General features: G+C 37.7%; 2 protein-coding genes across 2 annotated transcripts; both read right to left on the bottom strand.

Moving 5' to 3' along the window:
- Positions 1 to 1019: 1019 nt before the first annotated feature.
- On the bottom strand, positions 1020 to 14820 carry LOC133853950 (uncharacterized). Its single transcript, XM_062289973.1, has 14 exons — positions 14609 to 14820; positions 14244 to 14329; positions 13791 to 13878; positions 12524 to 12623; positions 12383 to 12456; positions 12162 to 12233; positions 11814 to 11891; positions 5314 to 5438; positions 5090 to 5162; positions 4303 to 4364; positions 3842 to 4222; positions 2594 to 2696; positions 2081 to 2307; positions 1020 to 1242 (listed from the first exon to the last, which is right to left on the bottom strand). Exons 2-13 carry the CDS (start codon positions 14327 to 14329, stop codon positions 2110 to 2112), a joined length of 1440 nt encoding a protein of 479 aa, XP_062145957.1. The 5' UTR covers positions 14609 to 14820; the 3' UTR covers positions 1020 to 1242; positions 2081 to 2109.
- Positions 14821 to 17205: 2385 nt separating this feature from the next.
- Positions 17206 to 20963, bottom strand: LOC133853932 (uncharacterized protein At4g37920). Its single transcript, XM_062289956.1, has 6 exons — positions 20630 to 20963; positions 20054 to 20439; positions 19431 to 19599; positions 18520 to 18764; positions 17780 to 17967; positions 17206 to 17639 (listed from the first exon to the last, which is right to left on the bottom strand). The coding sequence occupies exons 1-6, from the start codon at positions 20760 to 20762 to the stop codon at positions 17480 to 17482; spliced, it is 1281 nt and encodes a 426-aa protein (XP_062145940.1). The 5' UTR covers positions 20763 to 20963; the 3' UTR covers positions 17206 to 17479.
- Positions 20964 to 22650: the final 1687 nt, after the last annotated feature.

Here is a 22650-nt window from a genome sequence, read left to right as displayed (position 1 = left end):
ACTCTTAACATAAGTAATTAATGATTAGCATAGATTTACAATAAAATATAACCCATGACAATACCTTTTATATATATATATATATACACATGAAGAAATTACACTAGGAAAGAAAAACAAACAACAAAACAAGGCTTGAGTGGCCTAAAATTAAACTAGGAATGAAAATACGCGGAGACAATGCGTCCGAAGATGCGAGCCTAAAGATTTGTGACACGGATGTCAAAAATCGTGGCCACCAATTATGGTGGTTTGGTGTTGGTAAAGAGCCCTAAGGACCCAAACACAGTGGTAGGGATGAACAAAGAGAAGTAACAAAGAAGCCCAAAAATATACCAGAAATAACAAAAACAGTAAGATAAACAGCAGCTGTCTGTTTGAAGGAGGTAAGCTCGACTTCCCTCCCATGTCGGTATACACAGGAGAAGGTTCAGGAGTCAGAGGAGAGAGAACGGAGAAAGAAAAAAATTACAAAAGTTACCTTTGTAATAGACCCATGACAATACCTACATTAGATAAAGAATGAATAAATTAATTGAACAGCCAAACAATATGCGTGCAGCTCGATTACAACCCAAATAAGACCAAGTAGCCCAATTTATCCATGCACACAAAAACTCATATGTGAGCTTAGGCCACTCTACGACATCATCATAGAAGTAAGTCCTTCGCCTTTATTACTGTTCAAAATGTATACCTCAATAGATGAACTGGTTAAATCTGTTTAACAAATAATAATTAACAAAAAAAAAGGCGTGTTTGTGTTAGAATCCTAAACCAAAATTGAGAACCAAACACCATAGATCCTAACAAAACCACAAGAAACAATAGATATTGAACCTCAGGATGTTTGGAAATATGGCATTATTTAGAAGATTGAATCATGTAATCAAGCTCATTCATAATCTAGAGATCTGATTTAGATTAGCAGGTTAAGGAGGAAGATTTTCTTCTTCCAAGGAATTCTCAATATGTTAGAACTTAAAGCCCCATTCTTTCCACTTCTCAAGGATGAGAAATTAACGAATCAATTTCATTGTAGGAAAGGGTAAACCTTACCATCTTTATATAATTTAATTGGATAAAACTAAATGAACACATATCAATAAGTCTACCCTTCAGATTTCTTCCTTACAATTATATGCACAATTTTTTTGAGAATCTCTCTATTTACACGAGTTACAGAAGTTTTCCATGCCATCTTCATCTCTTGTTGAGCATCTTCTTCCATCAACCTATCAACTAAAACACAAACGAGAATAAAATTTTCAGCCGGCAAGAAAAGAAAAAACTAAATAAAGCTCGTATTTGGAGCCCAAACAAAGGAAAGAAGGCATAAAAAACATGAAGAGAACAAAGAACAAATTTGAACTATGTGAACCAAGTACAAACCCACATCGGCATTCAACCATGTCTATACTCTGATGAGGCATCGAAATAATCACTACAATTCATGATTAAAAAAAGAAATACATAGACACTACAACAAACTAAATCAAGAGAAACAGGTAATTGACTTTTCTTTCTATACAGCATGTCTTTTCAAAGCATTCCGGTTGCGGCAGAAAAATTTTCTACAGAAGATGACCAATAATAGCATTCTTTGAAATAAAGGAAACAAGATCTTTTAAGCTTATACTGCATGTCACCCTTCACCAAATTTGAGTCTTATGGTTGAACAAATGATGAATCTCTACTCTCCCACACTCTCCAAAACATGTTTTCCATCCATATTTCTAACTGAGAAAACTCATCCCGGGGAAGCAATGGATAGGAACAACAGTTTTCCATTCGTTATTTTTGGCATTACTCTATGATTTCTAAACATAAGGGCATGAGGTTTACACAGATGGCCAGCTTCAGATATTGCAAGATATGTGTTTATAAGTGTAGTCACTGCAAGTAAAACTTATGTACAAAATAAATTGAAAATGATTTTGCAAAATGTTCTGTAGTATCAGTTGAGGTGGATTAAGGTTGACTTTTCTGTAGGTGTCCAGATTGGTGTTGGACAAAGGTGACATTCACAACTGTTTAGCACCATTTGTCAAGAGTAATAACTGTTAGAACGGCAACTTACAAAAAGTAGAAGACTGTTATAGGACCAGATCATTTCTTTGTAGCATCAATGAACATGGCTCGAGTCCAATGCTCAACATCCTCAGTTTGTGATGGAGGAGGAGGAAAAGTGGGATGCTCCACAATATCCCATTCTTCAATGAGGCATTCATTCTTTCCAACATCAAACAACTGAGTGGCATAAGGAAAACTGGCAGCAAAATTTGAAAAGTTTTCAGAAATGTTTTTCTGCAAGGCAAAAGAAAAGGGATGAATATAAAGTACAATGGCACTTTGAGCCAAAACTATATATCTTGATCACCATGAGGGGATTGTTATTAAGTCCATTTTTCAGCACATAGCAAAAGCTGGGAAATGATATTTTACAACCATAGCTACCTTAATTTCTCCCCCATCCAATCCCTCTCGGGCGTGTGGACAGGCCAGGTGGGAGGGAGCCACTGGGTAATGGGGGTAGCAAAAAAAAGAAAGAACAGGGTAAAAAGGCACTAAAATTGAGATCCCAGACTTATACCATGGTAGGCAGTGTATGAGCACTTTCCAATAGAGTGGTTGAGGAAATGGCAGAATTCACATTCCATACAGATTTGTTCAATTGTTCAACTTGTTTACAAGACCTGAAAATTTGAACAGCAAATGTCATGCACAAAAGTGAAAACCTTATATATAGTTGGTATTAGAAGTATATGATTAATATATGGATTTTTATCATAGATGACATGTTAATAAATACAGTTCTACAAGAAGCAATTGGATATTAAGATCATCTTTTTTAGTCAAAAGGCAAAAAATGGTGCTGACACTTCCAATCATCAACATAAATTTTTAAACTTACAAGGGCAAAAGAATAAAAGCCTTCAGCATAACCAAATCTTTGGAAACCCCAGCATCCAGGTTTTTATATACTTATTCTATTGGCAAATTTCAATTGCTGAAGAAATATTAATACATGTAGAAGTAACAACAAGAAACATGCACTCAATTAATTTCTTCTAAAATATTTTAAAAAATAAAAATAAAAAAATGAAAAGTTCATTTAAATCTCGGCCAAACTTGCTAAAATTGTGTCAAAAATCTACATACCAAATTGCAGCGGTCCACCATCTTAAAAGGCCAAATAAAAAGTTCTGTGATCTAAGGAGATGTTGTCACACTTTCTTCATGAAGCAGATTCTATGACTCAACTCTTTCAACTTCAAAAGAATTCAAATACCAACATTTTCAACATGCAAGTAAATGGTAAGGCTTGAAATTGTATTTTTTTTTAAAGGAGTTCATCTGATGTATACCTTCTGTCCCTCACTCCCTTATTTACATTCTCGTTTGCAGGGAACTCTAATACTTTTGATGCACATAGTTACGAATAATTGTGAACTTATTCTAAATTAATTTCCTAAAAGCATCTCCTGAAATGTTACCAAATATAAGGGATATGTTTGCTAATAGGAAGAATGGATGGTGGCATTTCCGGTCACTCCAAGCACGAAACCTTTTAGGGAAAAGAATATATAACACCTAAATAATATGTAATCCTCTTCTCATTGTACTAGCCATATGGCTCATTCACATATTATGAGGCAAGCATGGCATAGTCTGAATCTACAGATAGGATGCACAAGTCAGATATTTCGTGATGATTTCTTTGTAAGAATATACTCCTTCAGAACTCAGGTATTTTCCAAAAACTTATTAAGACCTATTATTCTTATGATTTTTGCATAGTAGAACTGAAATGATCCAGCCAAAATATGGGACAATGTACCTTGAACAAGCCATTTTGCCAGAGAAAACAGATCGAACTTCCTTGGTTGAAGATAGTTTGGCCAATAACTTTGCAAATGCTTCAAAAGTAGATGCCTCAGAAGGGACATCCAAACATAACGAGTTAAAACAGGATGCTGTCAAGCATGCCACACTTTTCTTGAGAAGTGAAATCCCTTTCTGTAAGTCCTTGTGTGTTTCAACCGAATGTAGAGAAGCAGAAGAATAATTAAAGCTACTACTACCAGAAGAATCCAGGCGTGGCTTCCTCTCAGATTCCATTGAAGCAACACCAAAATTATTTGAGCTTCTGTCAGACCACGAATTTTCCCCACTACTGGAGCAATAATTTTGGCGTGGTATAAAAAGGGGATATTCGTAGCTGCATAGGAAAAATCATATTCAGTTCAACAAGCTGATACACCCAAGTAAGACGTCAAATAATTTTCACGAAAAAAGTACCTTCTAGAAGACGGACGTGTATCCCAATAAGAATCTCGTTGCCATATTCGAGAACAAGAACCCTGACGTAAAATCATAATACAGATACAACATCAGAGAAATATAATTCTGGAGAATCCACATATACAACATGAAATTCATGTTCATTGATTTTTGAAGCTTTAGATGTCCCTCCTAAAGAAAAAGCGCACTATAAAGGGTATATAGGCTACTAGTAGGAAACTACTGGAGCTTTCGGTAGTTTAAAAGACAATATTGTTTTTATACTGGTTCTAAGAGAGGAAAAAAAAAATAGATATGTAGAAATCTAAATACTTTCATTAACAAAATTTCATACAAGGATAGAAGGGTGAGCATGTAAACTAGTCGACGGGCCAGTTTGAGGTTAACCTATTGCATCTAAAAATGATAGAGTATGAATGAAAACCCAAAGATAAATGGCAAGCTTTATATGTTTTCTAATATTTTCAGCAACATGCAAATTGTCCAAAAATCTGAGCTATATAATTTAACCAAAACATATTAACAATAGTAACTAAAGAATGTTGAACCTACATATTAAAAAATAAATAAATAAATACTATAAGAAATATTTTTAGAAACACAATATTGTTTTTTTCTTTATAAGTAAACACAATTTCATTAAAAAAACGCAACTCCTCATCTCTATTTTCAACCGTAAACTTCAAACACCAAGAAAGGCTTAGAAAATTTAAAGAAACCAAAGTCATTGTTTGTCGAGTAAAACAATTCTAAACCATTATATAAAAGCTAAATTAGTGCTTACCGCAAAACCAGAGTTATGAAGCACTGGGGCAGCCAAGTTCTGAGCAACAAGATTCAGAAGTTGCACCATGTAGCTGTAATATCAGGATCCATATTATATCAATCCCAATAGAAGAGTGCACAAAAGAATCTTAGGAGGATAATATAGTGATCATAAAATATTCATTGCGGCCCCAAAAAACTGCTTCTAAACATACATGCATATCCTAAAGAGAAAAAAATTACCCCAAAGATGCAGCAAGCTCTTCCGATGGAACAGAGTGAGGATCAAGTCCTCTTGGTAAGCGTGCATTGCAGATTTTATCGTATTGACCAGTAGACCCATCTTTTCTTTCGCCATCTATGATCACCTAAAACATATAAAGGATATGCCTAGATAAGAGAAAACACCAATGGCACATGGACTCACCTTTAAGCATACGTTTGATGAAAGTAATGATGGAACAATGCATCATTTCATGTTTCATAACATAAATCAGAACAAAACTACATTGGAAAATGATATCATTTTAGAATGAACATGGACCATGAAAACAAACAATTATTACTTTCCTTTATTTTCTTGCTTTTACAGAGATGTTTCTCTCCTACAATTTTACAGTCAATTCCCAAAGCGGGTTGAGGGAAATGGAACCAACACAGATACTGCGCCTGTTTCAATTGGCTCAGACAGTGCATCTTCTTTTGCAGAAGTCTTGTGCACAGGTTCTCGCCGACCGGAGAAGGAAAGGTTGAAGCAGGAGAAAGTGGTGCATCTTTTGGGTAAAGACCAACAGGATCGTTACGTCTCCGAGAATGTGAAGGGTGTCAGAAGCTTACCTAATTCGGAAGCACAATTCCATGTTGGCTTTCGAGGCAAGTCAGATTGCTCTTTTGGTGAGAATAGCGCTGGGTGTCAGCTGATTGGAGGGATAGACTCGTTACCCTCCCTGCTGCTCTGGCAAAGCCAGTTGGAGAAGTTGAAAATTGATGAGGAACGAGCACTGAGTAGTGTCCGAGAAGGGATACTTTTGGTTGGGCCGGCCTTCAAGCCAAATGGTGATAGGCAGAAGAGAAAGAAGAACAGGAAGAAGACAAATCGGAGGAAGCGGTGGGTACCGAAAATTCCTAAGACCAATCCAAGTGGTTCAACGGCCGATTTGGTAGCGCTCCCGGTAGAAGGACCGATATCGGCTTTGGGTTCCGGTGGACAAGAGAATGTTCCGGACAGGGCTGGGAATTTCGACGGGTTTTGTCACCCACCCACGACGATCACATCTACAGAGAACGTGCTTGGTGATTCCAGAACTGAGTGGGAGTCTCAACCAGAAATCACAGCTGTGGATTTGAGGGAAGAAAAGGAAGAAATGGGTTCAGCCAGGATAATGGATCAGATAGCGGGAAGCACAGTGGCTGTCGGTGGTGATTCTTTTCCTCTCGAAATCCAAGCACCGGTAAGCATCACAATTCCTTTGGAGTTAGGTAATGGGCCAGTCACCAACGAAGTGGACACTGTCATTAGTCCACTTCTACCTCTCGCCGAAAGACCGCCTGTAGTTCCTGCCTCGGAAATCGTAATCTACCAGCCGGGTGCTAGTGATGGGATTGAGCTACCCTTCGAAGTTACGTTAGCTCCTGCCAGAGCCCGGTTGGATGAAGATAATGTGCTGGTTGTCGGGGCTGGTCGGAGTTCGTCGGACTCTCAGGTTCCTTCGGACTCTTTTCCCTCGGTTTCAGAAATTGACAATGATTCTATTACTCTCTTTCCTCCCTCCGGGTTGGGGCCAACGACTGGATTGGAGCTCGTCGAGCTCCTGGAGGAAGAGCCGGCTCCTTTGTGTTGCTGTCCATTTGATAATCTCAGGGGTTTTTCCGGTAAAAGATCTTCTAAGGATTTTTTGAAGGCGATTCTGGAGTATAGTTTCTCGGTGGGGATCACGTGCGATGGCTATGAAGGTCAGCTATCAGCCGTGTTCAAGGCTATCCTAGCTGAAAATGACAAGAAGGAGACGGGTTCTTGTTCGAAAGCGGGCAACAAGTTCAGCAGGGAACTAAACAGATTATCATGTTCTATTAATTATGATGTGCGAAGCGGAAGCACATCTCTTAGTAGGTGCAAAGGGAGGGCGCTTGGAGGTTCTTTATGAAGCCAAAAATTCTATCGTGGAATGTCAGAGGATTAAACGAGGGTGGCAAACGGTTGAAAGTCAGAAACCTTATTAGACAATGGAAGACGGACATTATTTGTTTGCAAGAAACCAAATTGGAGTTTATCTCCAACAGCTTAGTGAGGAGCCTTTGGGGATGTCACTTCGTTGATTGGTGCTACTTACCCTCATGCGGGGCCTCTGGCGGTATCCTAATCATGTGGGATAGAAGGGTTGTTGAGAAATTAGATGAGTATGTGGGGGAGTTTGTTGTGGCTTGTTCATTTAGGAGCGTTGCCGATGACTTTAATTGGGCCTTCGCAGGAGTATACGGTCCTAACCTTGATTCTTTGAGAAGCTCGCTCTGGGCTGAGCTGGCTGGCCTTGCTTATTTGTGGGAGATGCCTTGGTGTATTGGGGGCGATTTCAATGTCACTCGCTCTCCTACTGAAAGGTCTAGGGAAGTTCGTCTTAACGCTGCTATGATGGAGTTCTCTGACTTTATTTTCGAGCAGGGCCTCATGGACTTTCCTCTTGCTGGAGGGACTTTCACGTGGTCCAATAATCAGGAGAATCCCTCTTGGTCTCGTCTTGACAGATTTCTTGTTTCTCCAAATTGGGAGGTCAAGTTTCCAGGGTCTATTCAGAAAAGGCTTCCTAGATCATGTTCTGATCATTTTCCTATCCTATTGGATTGTGGTGGCATTCAACGGGGTTCCAGACCGTTCAAGTTTGAGAATATGTGGTTGAAGGCCGAAGGGTTTGTGGATAAGGTTCGGCTTTGGTGGGCGTCTTATCGCTTTCAGGGTTCTCCTAGCTTCATCTTCACTCAAAAGCTTAAGGCCTTAAAGGCTGACCTCAAGAGATGGAACGATCAGGAGTTTGGTAATGTGGAGTTCCGCAAAAAAAAGCTTATGGAAGAGTTATGTACTTTGGAAAGGTTGGAGGAACAACAAGGTTTATCTTTCGAAGAAAAGGAGAGGAAATGTGCGGTCATCAGAGACTTGGAGAACTCTATAGTACAGGAAGAGATTAGTTGGAGACAGAAGTCTAGGGTTCTTTGGCTGAAAGAGGGTGATAAATGCACTAAATTTTTTCATCAAATAGCTAACTCGAACAGGAGGTCTAATTCCATAGAATCGCTCTCTATCAATGGTTCTATTTCTTCCGACCAGCAGGTGATCAGGGAACATGTTGCTCAATTCTATGAGTCTCTCTTTACAGAACCTCTCCCATGGAGGCCTAGAATGGATAATATTGCTTTTGATACCTTGGATGTAGCCGAGGCCTCTTCCTTAGAACTTCCTTTCGAGGAAATGGAGGTCTTAGAAGTGGTGAGATGCATGAATCGAGATAAGGCTCCTGGTCCTGATGGGTTTTCTCTTGCGTTTTTCCAAGACTGCTGGGATGTGATCAAGACTGATCTCATGAAGGTCTTTTGGGACTTTCATTCACAAAGCAAGTTTGTCAAAAGTGTTAATGCCACTTTTATTGCCTTAATTCCGAAGAAGTCTGGGGCTGTGGATCTAAAGGACTTTCGTCCTATTAGTCTTGTAAGTGGAGTGTACAAGATCATTGCAAAAGTCCTTGCTAATAGACTTAAAAAGGTTGTGGAGAAGATTGTTTCGTCCCCTCAAAATGCTTTTGTGAAAGGTAGGCAAATTCTTGATTCAGTTCTTATAGCTAGTGAGTGCTTGGATAGTCGAATCAAATCCGGTAATCCAGGGTTACTTTGTAAGTTGGATGTTGAGAAGGCCTACGATCATGTCAACTGGGATTTCTTATTGTATATGTTGAGAAGATGTGGATTTGGAGAGAGATGGTGTTCTTGGATAGCGCAGTGTATTTCTACGGCGCGGTTCTCAGTGTTGGTGAATGGTTCCCCAACTGGTTTTTTCAGCAGCTCTCGTGGCCTTAGACAGGGTGATCCTCTGTCACCCCTCTTGTTTGTTATTGTGATGGAGGCTCTTAGTAAGTTATTCTTCGTTACTGCCCAAAAGAACTACCTTTCAGGGTTTTCTGTGGGTTCTGGTAACAGTGAAGCAATCAACATTTCTCATCTACTGTTCGCAGACGATACTTTAGTCTTTTGCGGGGCTAATGCTGATCATCTCCATTATCTCAGTATGCTCCTTTTATCTTTTCAAGCTGTGTCAGGACTGAAGATTAATCTGGCTAAATCTGTTATTGTTCCTGTGGGTGATGTGGATAATATGGACAGTCTGGCTAACATATTGGGCTGTGGAGTTTCCTCTCTTCCTATAAAGTATCTTGGTCTTCCGTTGGGAGCTCCCTTCAGGGCAAAGTCTTGTTGGGATGAAGTTGTAGGGAAGATTGAGAGGAGGTTGGCTAGCTGGAAGCGGTTGTATCTGTCGAAAGGGGGCAGGGTTACCCTTATAAAGAGTACTCTCTCCAATATTCCTACGTATTTTCTCTCTCTTTTCCCTATTCCATCCAGTGTTGCTAATCGTATTGAGAAGTTGCATCGAGACTTCTTGTGGGGTGGTATAGGCGATGAATTCAAATATCATTTGGTTAGTTGGTCCAAGGTCTGTTATCCTATTTCCGAAGGTGGATTGGGTATCCGGAACTTGAGAATCTTCAATAAGGCGCTTTTAGGAAAGTGGTTGTGGCGGTATGCTCAAGAGAGAGAGGCTTTATGGAAATCTGTGGTGGATGTAAAGTATGGTTCTACTAGGGCTGGTTGGTGTTCCCTAGACCCCCTGGGTCTCACGGGGTGGGGATTTGGAAGAACATTAGGAAGGGGTGGAGCTTGTTTTGTAGCTATACCAAACTTATCTTGGGTAATGGGTCCAGGATACGTTTTTGGGATGATGTTTGGTGTGGAGAGATGCCTCTCAAGGAAGCTTATCCAGTGCTGTATGATATAGCTTGTGCCAAGAATTCTTTGGTAGCAGATCACTTGGTAGAGGTTAGTGGATCCTATCAGTGGGATGTCAGATTTTTTCGTGACGTACACGATTGGGAGGTGGATGTCATGGCTTCCTTCTTCTCTTTATTGTATTCCTCCAAGGTTGGTCAAGATGGAGGAGACCGGCTCTGGTGGTCCCTTTCTCACAAAGGGGCTTTTGATGTTAGATCATTCTATAAGGCTCTTGCTTGCAATGAAGCTATATTATTTCCTTAGAAAAGCATTTGGCGAACCAAGGCTCCATTGAAAGTGGCTTTCTTCGCTTGGACGGCAGCGCTAGGGAAAATCCTCACCCTGGACAATCTCAGGAAGAAACGTGTCATTGTGATTGATAGATGCTGCATGTGTAAAATGAACGGGGAGACTGTGGATCACCTTCTTCTTCATTGCGAGGTTGCACGCGTTCTTTGGTATGATATTCTCAGACACTTCGGTCTGCCTTGGGTGATGCCTTTTCGGGTGGTAGACTTATTTGCCTGTTGGTGGCCGGGGGGACGCTCCCGAAGCGCGGTCGTGTGGAAAATGGTTCCCTGTTGTCTTATGTGGTGCTTGTGGACGGAACGCAACGAAAGACAGTTTGAGGACAAAGAAAGAACAATAGAGGAGCTCATTTCCTTTTTTATTCATTCTTTGTACTCCTGGACGGCTGCGTATCTCGCACCTCTAGGGATTAGTTATAACGATTTCCTTGTTTTGCTTTCTCCTTCTTCTTAATTGTCTCTCTTGTATACTCCCTGTATACTTGATTGCGCTTTGCGCTTTTTAATAAAATTCTCTTACTTATCAAAAAAAAAAAATTGAAGGCTCTACAAAGGACATGCACTTAATTTATTTGAAACGGCATTCCCAAGGCTCACCCTGGCAGGCTCCATAGGCAAGGCGATAAAAAAATTGCTTTAGGCTTAAAAGGTCAAGTGATAGCTTTACTAGGTAATATGTCTCATGAGCCAAGGCTTCTAAAACCAGCACCTTGAATAATGACCACTGCCACAAGTTGTTGGGACTAAAGGCTCCTTGAATGTTGAACACTTAAGAAGCATGTTATTTCAAAACCATTTTAAATCATTTTCATGCAGTCCCATTTTATCCAATTTCTGATTATATGATAACCGTATATCATTACCTACACATGCCGTAAGGCCCAAATGTTTTAAGTGCTGTTTATGCCTATTTCATCTCAATGTAATTATAGAGAGAAAAAAAAGTAAAGTTGAGACATACTAGCCTTGAGAGTTGAGGCATATATCATGCTAAGCGAGGTGCATCAAAAACTTGTCCTCTGCTACTTAACACAAACTGACATTTTGGGTCTTGAATTACAATAGAATGGAAGCTTGAAATTGCTTTTCTTTCTGTTATCATATAAGATGGGAAGCTTGGAATTGCAAAATAAGTTTTGAGCTATTGGCCTAAGTAATGTTGGTGTATTGTAAATGCTAAATGTAATAAATAGTTGTTGATGAAATAACTGCAGTTGAGTATTTGAACAAAAATGATTTCTTTAGCAGCGGGGGGGTGGATAAAAATTGTCCACATTTAAAATGGGGTTATAATTCATATGTAACAACATACTCATCATGAAATATCAACAAAACATGTTTGATAATTTATCAAAATTAACAGCTGACTTGCAGAAATCAAGAGGCATTTCCTTTTGAACTGCTTACCCGACGTAGGGGGAACAATTTGCATATTTGTTTTATGACCACAGGCTGTTTATGAAGACGTTCAGCGGTGATTGCCATCTGCAGCATTGAGCATCAACAGTGGTTTTTAGATGAAGAAAAGACATTTATGTAGAAGAGAAGACCAAAATACTAGGTGGAAATAGATTTTCACCTTCAAACATTGTGAAATACCAAAAGAAAACAAATCAGATTATAAATATATTCATTTACCAAAGCTACCGATAAGACAAATATACAGTAATTTTGTGAGGAAAGTACCACCCCATTAATTAATAACGCTCAAAAGAAGTATCAACATCCAAAAGGAATAAGGATATCAGCACTCACATGCCCTAAGGTCTGAGTGGAAATTAGGTTAGGATAGAACTTTTCCAGTTGTTCCGCACGATACTTTTTCAGCTGCAAAGGTAGAAAGAAATGAATAAAACATATTCATTTATGTAGACAGCAAAACACAAGAGAACTAGTAATAGTGACAAAATAATTCAACTTACAGCATGAGTACTACCAAAAAAAAAAACAGATTAATTTGAAAAAATATTTAATACCGTAGAACTGGCTGATTCAAGCATCCCATATTTTACTGTTAAATCATAGGACACCCTCTCAATCTTAGCCTTCCCTGTAAGAGTAAGTATTAGTCTAAGAGGTTTATAAAGTGAAACATGAACAGTTTTCAGGCACCCAACCTTGCACAAATTGTTGCTTATTACGACGGAGCTTCTCCTTCAACTTTACAAGCTTATCATTGTGAAGCACTCTCCAATTCGTTTGATCGTCTGCCTTCCCCTAGTAAATATTACACACAATTCATTAAGAGAAATAAAAAAATATAATTAGATGCCTTAAACACAAAGTTTGAATCACTTTTACATAATACTGACAATAGTATGATAACAAAAGAAGCCAGGATGGAATTAAGCAAATACAGAAGAAACATAAGAGAAAGTACCAAAATTATGGGTGAAAGAACAAAAGAAAAGACATCCACACAAGTATATTAGAAGTGAAATTGGATCATCCCATTGACTTTTTACTGCACTTCGAAATGACCAAAAAATAGAAACCATTCTATTTGCTTTACTAACTTGTATTTGAAATTTAATGAATTGAACAAGTGACCTTGTTTTGATTTATTACCATCATTTTGGTCATAATTATGGTTATTGTGTCTTGTAAAACCAACTTATCTGTCAAAATGCAACTTTAAATGGGTACAGTTAATCATCTTTTCATTCTCAGTTCCTTAGCATCATGACTTTGAAGCTTTTTATAACACAACACAACCATGGAGAAATTGGTTTTGCTACTCTGTTGTGTGTAGCTTCTAATCTTAGCATTTTCAGTTTCACTGTCCAAGGACCATCATGGGACGTTTGATAGAGGCAATATTTTATAAGGACACTATAATTGAATCTGTTTTAAATATGACTTTCTGATTTAATTTAAAAACCGTGGATCGTTTGATAAAAATTCATTTTGGTATTTCTCGGGATGGACACTTTTGTACTAAAGCCCAGCCCAGAGATTGTCAATAGTTTCTAAGATTTCTTGTTGTTTCCTTGCCAAGGATGTGCTTCCATAGACATTTTCATACTTTTTTTCTTTTTAATGAAGAGGAACCCGGCAAGGTCACTTCGTGTACCCACACCTGCCGGGTAAACCTCGGACTCGTACAAAGCGCCCCCTCCACATAGATATGGTAATATTAAACGAAGCATATAATAGTGTTGCTTCCCAAGCACCACTGACTTTGTTTATTTTTTTGTTCCTGATTGACTAGTTGCCCACACACCCAGTGGATTTTGAACCCATGGCATCACCCACCACCTTGTTCTTACAATGACAAATTTTTTAAGTACTTGCCGATATGAACTGTTGACAATCAAGCAAAAACAAAAAAGAAACAAGGTAACAGAAAGAGTGTTCGCAAGGTATATATCAAAGTTATCAAACCTTTGCTACAAGCACTTCACTCAATCTGGCATACAAGAAATCCCGGCGACTCTTCAATGATTTTAAAAAACTGCGGTACTCATTTAATCTGCAAAAAACAGGCACATCATAAAAGATAATCAGTCACCATATACATACATAGGGAGTTGTGTGTGTGTGTGTGTACTGTCTGGAGTGTAGTAAGCAAGCGTAACCCAATTGGAAGCAAGACAAAATAAGTCAAACCAACATGACAAACTCAGGCACTCCTGTAAATGATCCCATATTGGTATAAGCTTAAACCACGAAAGCATCCATTTGAAAACAATGCATAGGCACTTTTGCATAGTAAATCAAACCACAGGAAAGTTTCATGCATCTAAGGACACATAAAATTCAATGATTATGCGCCACAACTACACATGTTACGGATGAGCAATTCAGAAAATCATTGTAAAGTTCAGGACCAATTACCTGAAATTGACACAAACGGCGCAAATAGAAGCGTTATTGGAACACTCACATATAGCGCAGCTGCTGCTGGTTTTTCTGCTCATCATCTGGGTACCAACAAACAAATTTCACGATTTAAAAAAATAATAATAATAATAATAATAACAGAGAAATACACTATTTACCTCGTTTGGGAGGAAGTTAATAATCTATTTCGAAATCAAATTATTCAAATTTGTTTTACATAGATTTCTCAGCAACCAAACGAGTAAATAATTTCTCGACAATTTCGTCGAGAACGGATCACACCAAAGAAACCTGTTCCTTTTCATTTTCTAATCGATTTGGTAAAATGAATTTCTTTTTTTTTTGGAGAAAATACTCACCGTAGAACGACGACGATCGGAGAGTCAGCCAGCCCGGGAAACGTGCAATCTAGCTTAGGGTTTTTGTATGTGCGCGCAAAAATTTTGAAATTCCAAATAATAAGGAGTTAACGACTTCGAAATTAGGGATTTTTTTGGGATTTTCAAAGGTTTTTATAGTGGGCATGAGTCAGGGGTCCCGCGGGAGCTGAAGAAAAGCGCTTTAGCTTCGGCAATAAGTACCAGAATACGCGTCCCCGTTTGGCAACTCCCTAGCCAATGAGGGCTTTACCGCCAGCAGCTTAGCAAAAAGCCCACTAATATTAGGGATGAATTTTTAATTGTTTTAGTGATAATAAAATGTGATTGATGTAATAAAAAGTTGCAAGAATTTATATACAAAAGTAAAAAAAAAAAAATTATTATAGTAGATTTTTTATTTAAATAATAATAAAATAGTGTTGATATGATATAAGAATGTTTTGAAATTGATTTTTTGGGAGAAGTGGAAATAAGGGAAGGGGGAGGGGAAGAGATTACCAATTGGGGCCGCAATTTGTCTACATTTCCTTATTTATAATTTGTCTTCATTCTTTGATTTGTTTTCTTTATTTTCATCTATAACCAATTTAAAACCTGTTCATTTCCATTTTGTCAATAAAACAATTTTTCACTTCTATATACAGATTTTACAAATGGTCACAACCAAACTCTAAAAAATAAATAAATAAAAAGTAGCATAAAAAAAGAACCATAACAAAATTTCCATATAGTCAAACTTTTCTAATTTTCTTGAATAACCATAACAATATCCAATTAAAAAACCAAATAATAACATTAAAAGGTTAGAAAGTTTTTGTAAGGTTTGGGAATTGAAAAGGCGAGTATGTTTAGAGCTTGCACAAGGCGTTTATCGCGCCTTGTTAATAATAAATATAGGCATTTTTATCTTTTAAAAGGAGAAAACTTTCTCAAGGCCAAGGGAATGTAGATTTTCACATCTCTTGAAAAGTAATAAGAGAATAATCTAGATTCATATTGCAATCTCGATTCTCTTTTTTGTAAAACGTAACCAATATAATTTTTTAAAATTCTTAAATCTTAAAAAAGAGAAACACTCTTCTACTTTCAAGTATATACTCTCTAACATAGCGGTATTGTCATATCAAAAAGTACACTCAATAGTGTACGTATCATTTCTCATCTTAAAAATTACCGACATCCAAACGTCACATAAAATATGTTTGCCTTTTTTTTTTTTTTTTTTTTGTACTCAAAACCGGTTTAAAATCTTAACATATTGCTGCAAATATTACTGGGAAAGCGGCTTACATTCAGGCTTGAAACTGAAGTATCCACTAAAAAACAATAAAAGAAACTGAAGTATCGTTCTCCGACAGTGCAGTGCCGCTGGACACATGGCTCAAGTTCAGATTAAGGGGGTACGACAGCCTACATTATAGTGCCAAGCAAAAGTACAATAAATTAATAATAGTTACAAATAAACAAAATGGGAAACTTCCTCCATTTAGACTGAGAGAGAGAGAGAGAGACCCATGTGAATGATTTGTCGTCAAACATCTGAACTTGTAACTAAATAATTTACAAAAAATGTAATGCCTCACTATTATAAAGAACCTTCAAAGAACACCCTTCCCCCTCCCCCCTCCCCCCACCCCCCAAATTTTCTCCCCACCCCCGGGCCCACTCAGCAGGCTTTTGAAAAAAAAATTTGACATTTTTCGCCCCTCCACTCGTTCATCCAGCTTTTCTTTTTGCTTAAAAAAATTCAAAGCTGCAAAGGACAGATCAGTCTAAAAGACATTATTGCCCTCCAAGAAAATTGCATCCCTATGCCAGCAATACGGTGTCCTTCGTCTTTCTCCTTTTTCCTCACCCACCGAATGGTTCCTTCATCTTTCCTCTTCCATTTTCATCTTCCAGTTTCAAGCTTCCCTGTGCAACGGCCATACATTGCTAAGGTTGAACGGATGGGTGAGCTGATGGGTGAGCCAAAGCTCTGCAACGTATCGCACGGTTGATATGAGAATCGAAAAAGAACTGACCAAAGTGAGGCGTTATGACGCTCTGAAATCAGGTAGGTGACAGGCCGGACTACATTGATGGAGCGTTTGGTTCCCACGTGATTTGAATAAACTGAATGCTATGCTACAGAAGAATCCTTCTGAAGAGATCCTTATTACTTTTAGGGAAGGGGTACACATAGTATTCCGCAGAGAAATACAATTGAAAATATTGGAAGAGGACAAAGGAGACCTTAGCAATGTATGGCCGTTGCACAGGGAAGCTTGAAACTGGAAGATGAAAATGGAAGAGGAAAGATGAAGGAACCATTCGGTGGGTGAGGAAAAAGGAGAAAGACGAAGGACACCGGATTGCTGGTATAGGGATGCAATGTTCTTGGAGGGCAATAATGTCTTTTAGACTGATCTGTCCTTTGCAGCTTTGGATTTTTTAAAGCAAAAAGAAAAGCTGGATGAACGAGTGGAGGGGCAAAAAATGTCAAAAAAAATTTCCAAAAGCCTGCTGAGTGGGCCCGGGGGTGGGGGGAAATTTTGGGGGGAGGGGGAAGGGGGTTTTCAAACAAGGCATAAAACTAGAGCACAATCAACCTAACAAATGATTAAGAATATCTATCCAATGTCTGAAGCTTCAAAGTACAGGTGATCCTGTGATTCCAAAATTTTCTATGCAGATAAACGTAATACTTTGGGTTTACATGCTATTCATCTCTAAGCCCCCACGCATAATGCCTTGGACAGACTGCAAAGCCAGGAAACACCAAAACTGGGCTTGGAATTTATGCTTGAAAATAATTAGAACAAGGGACGTAGGAAACAGCTTCTGAGAAAGTATAACTTGAGCTCCACGTCACATGAATTTATTTTCAACTATCTTTTTAAGTTCCTCCATTTTTTCAATGATCTTAGGATTCATCAGGTCCCTAGCTTCTCTTATAAGTGTACCTTCCCTGCTGAAATGGTACGCATCCACCACTGCCTTTATCCAGGTGTGCAGATTCTCTGGCGTCCTGAAAAAAGATTATAAGCAAATAGAACAAAAATGAGTCTCAGACAACAGTGGACAATCAGTGAACTCCACAAATCTTGCAGATGAATCATTAAATTGCAACAAAAAAATATTTGACGCAGTTAAGTTTCAAATGCATACGTGTATAGGCAGTCTACATCATGTCCTTCAAGTTCTTCTCCTGGAGTAAATGCATCTTTCAAGGCACACAGCCGCTCCTCGGGATCCTCAATTGTGAGAAGATACTTAACTATACGAATCTCTTTTGGCATATTCCTCTGGAGATTACCCCTAGCGGTCGTGTATAAATGATACAATATGTCTTTTACCTGCAATGAAAAAGAAATCTATTAATAATCGAACTGTATTTTAACATAACATACATGAAAGCATTAAATCTTGTTTAAAGTAGCAATTAAAATGTAGAATTAAAATATTTTTCTGGTTAAATGTACAGAATTATTCTAGAAGAGGCTATATTGGCTCAATTTGATACCATCTTTTTTCTGTGTGCGTGTGTGTATGAAAGATTTGTATAGACATTTGTACAATGAGAACAACAAAATTGATCTTTTCTTCCCGCTTTCTCCCACATCCCGATAAGCAGAAAATTATGTTCTCTTCATCCTCCAATGTGATCCCTCATCCTCTATCACTTCTTTTTACCACAATGACAGAGATACAAATCTTTCTGGTCTATCAGCATTTTATTTTTGTTTGAAATATTGTAATAGATGAATCAAAAAAGTGATAATAAGACAGTTTGACTTGATTGGAATCTTCTTATGTTCCTAGCATCAAATTTGCAGCACTAAATGTACCAGATAAGAAAAATAGAACATATACTCATAGGCATTTTCCGAAACCAGCAATTACTTCACCTCATCTTTCGTCATGTTCGACTCCTTCGCAGCAGACCAAGCCTTTGTGATCATCAACACCAATGCTGAATCGAGTTGATTTTTCTCAGCCAAATTGTCTATCTTCCTGCAAGCAGCATCTAAAGAAGGAGAGTTGATAATATCTTGGAATTTCAACTCCGCAGCATTTAGTGCTTCAATACTTTCAGTTGCAGTGTCATGTGCTTGTACAGCAGCCAAGTACGTATTCCCTAGCTTTGCCAGAGCTAGTCATACAGAAAAAAAAAAAAAACGAATATTATCAGCGCTTTCCACAATGTAATAAACATTTATCTAAGGTTGAAAGTTATGGGAATGGCCTGCTAAAGTGGTCATTTCTAGGCCCGCAATGTCAGGCCAGGTTGGTTTTGTAGGCCTACTTTTCCTTTCAAGCTGAAATTTGGCTAAGAAACCGGGCCAATAAACCCACATTCCCAGTTGCATAACTTAAGCATATTTGTGAAAAATTACAGAGCAAATGATGCATTTTGTGATTTGAATAGCAATGGTAGTGAAACAGATGGGATGTCAACATTTCATTTTTTGATTAAGTATTGAGATGTCACTATTTTATTCTGTGGAATATATGACATGTACAATATGGTTGAGAAGGTGGGTACAGAAGGCCATTGCCTGCGCTAATCATGAGACTAGAAACATTCCTGGACCACGCATTCAAATATGCATGAGGTAATATAACCTATTAGGCAAATTAAGCCAATAGCTGGTACATTAATGACAGCTATTGCTTCATAATAACATCTGATTAGAACCATAGAAGAGGACAAACAAATTCTGATAATCATCCCTAAATTTCTTGATCTGCAAACCAAGCAATGACATAGAAAATAAAAAAGAAATATGTCATACAAATAAAATTTACTCATTCTCACAATCTTGCTCTGTTGGATTGTCATAGTAGGATTCAGCTACTGTGTGAAGATGTACAAAAAATTCTTTGGTGAAATCTTTACGGCGTCTGGCAACAACTTCGCTAATCTCTGATGGTGATCCTCTGATCACTTGAAGAAGCTCATTGTGCCTTTGCACATCTTCATCAATCTGTGGAAAAGCAGTTTCCAATAAATTCCCATATAACACCACAAACTCATGCCCAGTAATCATAGCACCACCCCTAGATGAAAAAAACCAACAACTCTCTCTCTCTCCTAGTATTTTTTTTTTTTTTAATGAATGGTGTGACTAATCAAAATATACTGTTGCCGTCAAGGAATGTGGGAAGAATGCATCCACAATTATCTCTATATCTAGATATTGTAAATATCCTCCGCTCTTTGCATACGATCAAACATTTATAAAGGTATCAAATATTTATATATATATGTGTGTGTGTGCGCGCGCGCGCACAATAAGTAAGTTCTTATTATGATCATCAGAAAACATAACACTCTTCCTATTCCCATATACCAATAAAATACATGTTACCTAAAATTAACAATATCTAAGATATTATTTCTACTCTCAAAAGGGTCAATCTACAAATTGCAAAGCTCACCTCTTTTAGCTTCCTTCCAAGCCGGAGTAGCTTGTGCTTCATTCCTGGATCATCCTGACTATCCGCTCGGTCCTGACAACGCTTATAGAAATGAGGCCGTAAATTGCTCCACTCCTTGCTGAAAGCTAACAACCTTCTCCAGTCGGTCGGATTGGGCTTGTCGACCAGGAAAACCTCGATCAGCTTGTCACATACTCGGACCATTTTGCCGTCATCCAAGCCCTCAACACCATCCTCCTCATCCCGAACCGGCAAGGGACCGGAAGAACCAGAAACCGATAACTGTTGCCCTCCACTACAATCATTTGGTACAGCAGTTGTGTCACCAACAACAGCAGCAACAGTGGAACGTCGCCGCCTGAGCGGATTAATCACCAACCGACAAGCTGGGCATACAAATAATCATCAATTACAATCACAATAACACGAAAACAATATTACAAAATTTTTTTAAAAAAAATCACGGAATGGAAAAGGGACTGTGAACTGAAATTTAGAGCCCAGCAATGTAGCATAAAAGACAGAAGGCTTATCAAGACTAGGGATTAGCTTGCTAAAACAAGATTAGCTTCTTACCTTTGGTTCGAGAAGAGGAACAAAGGGAAATTGGAGCTGAGTTTCTGACCAAAGAGATAGAAGGGGCTCTGGTAGCGAGGGTGGGGGTTCTTAAAGAGCAAGAGGTTTGGAGAGTCGCAGAAGACAATTCCATGGATACTATAAGGGAAATTATTGAGAAAAATGCAAATTTGCTGACAGAATTATCAGGATCCTTTTGGGGGGTTTTAGGGTTTCAAATGGAACGATTGACGAAACGCAATAGCGTTTTAGTTTCTTTTTTGTTAAACAGAGGGTTTTAGTTTCGTTGGCTGAAACGCGAACACAACACTCAATGATAATGGCGGCCTCGAAGGTTTCTAAATTTATGGTAAATGTACAGTAAATTTATGAGTCGGAGCGTTTTTTAAAAAAAAAGTAAGGGATGGATTTAAAAAATCATTCGAGATTTATTATATATTTATCTTTAAATTTAAGTATAAATTTTTTTTTTAAAAAAAAAAAAAATATATACGCACTTGGTTACTAAATAAAATAGTTATTTTACTTATGATTTTGTTTATGCGTAAAATATTTTTAAAAAAATATTTATTTGTATTTTTTTATGTTTGGAACGAGCAAAAAATATTTTTTGATTTGACAAAATTTATTTTTTAGTTTTGAAAAATGATTTTCATATTTAAATTTCATAAATTATTTTCTGAGTTTGAGTTTCTCCTTTTAAGACCGTCGTACCAACGACGGACCACCACAAGCCAGCATTGGACCGCCCCCGAACCTTTATCGAGCCACCCCAAACCATCATCGAGCCAACCCTAAGGCATCGTTGAGCCACCACAAGACCATCACTAAGCCACCTCGTACCACCATCGAACCACCTCATATCACCGTTTAGCCACCTCAAACCACTACTAGACCACCACTAAGCCACTCCTGAATCACCGTCGAACCACCACCAAGCTACCGCCATACCACTGACGAGCCTCTGCCAGACTACTGCCAAAACTCAAATTAGTTTTTAATTTTTTAGGTTTTATATATTATATTTTTTATATATTAATATGTTTCTTTTTAGGAAGAACTTCACTTAAAGGTATCGAACTATCAGTCTATTTGACTTAAGGGCACTAAACTTCAAAATGTTTCAAACTAGGGTTCCAATTTTCAAAACGTCTTAATAACAGGTACTCTGTTAGGATTTACCATTAAATCTGTCAAAATTCTCAAAATACCTCTATGTTTATTTAAAAAATAAAATAAATTAAAGATTCAAGTATGGACATTTTTGCAAATTCTGTTAAATTCTGACAAATACCTAAATTCTACTAATTTTTTTTTCCAAAAAACAAAAGAGTAGGTAATTTGGGAATTTTGGCGGGATTTAACAGTAAATCCTAACGGAGTACTTATTATTGAGACGTTTGAAAAATTAAATACCCTAATTTGAAACGTTTTGAAGTTTAATATCCTTAAGTCAAATATGCCAATAGTTCAGTACTCTTAAGTGAAGTTCTTCCTTCTTTCTTTCTTTCTTCTTCTTCTTCTTCTTTTTTTTTTTTTTTTTTTTTTTTTCTTCTTCTTCTATTAAGAGTAACACATGTCACTATTCTATTGGTGGTAACGTGGCATACTAACGGAATCCGTCAAGTATTTTACCGGAATCTGACTACAGGGTCTAAACTGTTAATTTGGCCTATTTCGATGACATCTGAATTATTTTTTATACCTCAATAAGTGATTTGTAATTTAGGCTAACCACAAATATTGATTTTGCATTTATCCTAAAAATTAATTTGTTAAGTTTTTTATTATTATTATTTTTTGTTTTTTGTATTCATATTTTTTTAATAAATAGTGACCTATCTCAAGGACTTATGAATTATTTTTTATTCTACTACGAGCGATTTGTAATTTTGGCTGACCACAAAGAATGATAAATACATTATAAGGATAAATAAATACATAAATACAACGGGTAATTGTTGTTTTTCAATGGTCAAACTAATGTATTTTCGAAACATTTTGATCAAATCTAATTTTCC

This window comes from Alnus glutinosa, chromosome 1, assembly GCF_958979055.1.
Source record: "Alnus glutinosa chromosome 1, dhAlnGlut1.1, whole genome shotgun sequence".
In the NCBI taxonomy this organism is placed as follows: Eukaryota; Viridiplantae; Streptophyta; class Magnoliopsida; order Fagales; family Betulaceae; genus Alnus; species Alnus glutinosa.
Note: the sequence above shows the minus strand (reverse complement) of the source record. Positions and strands in the feature narration are given on the sequence as shown.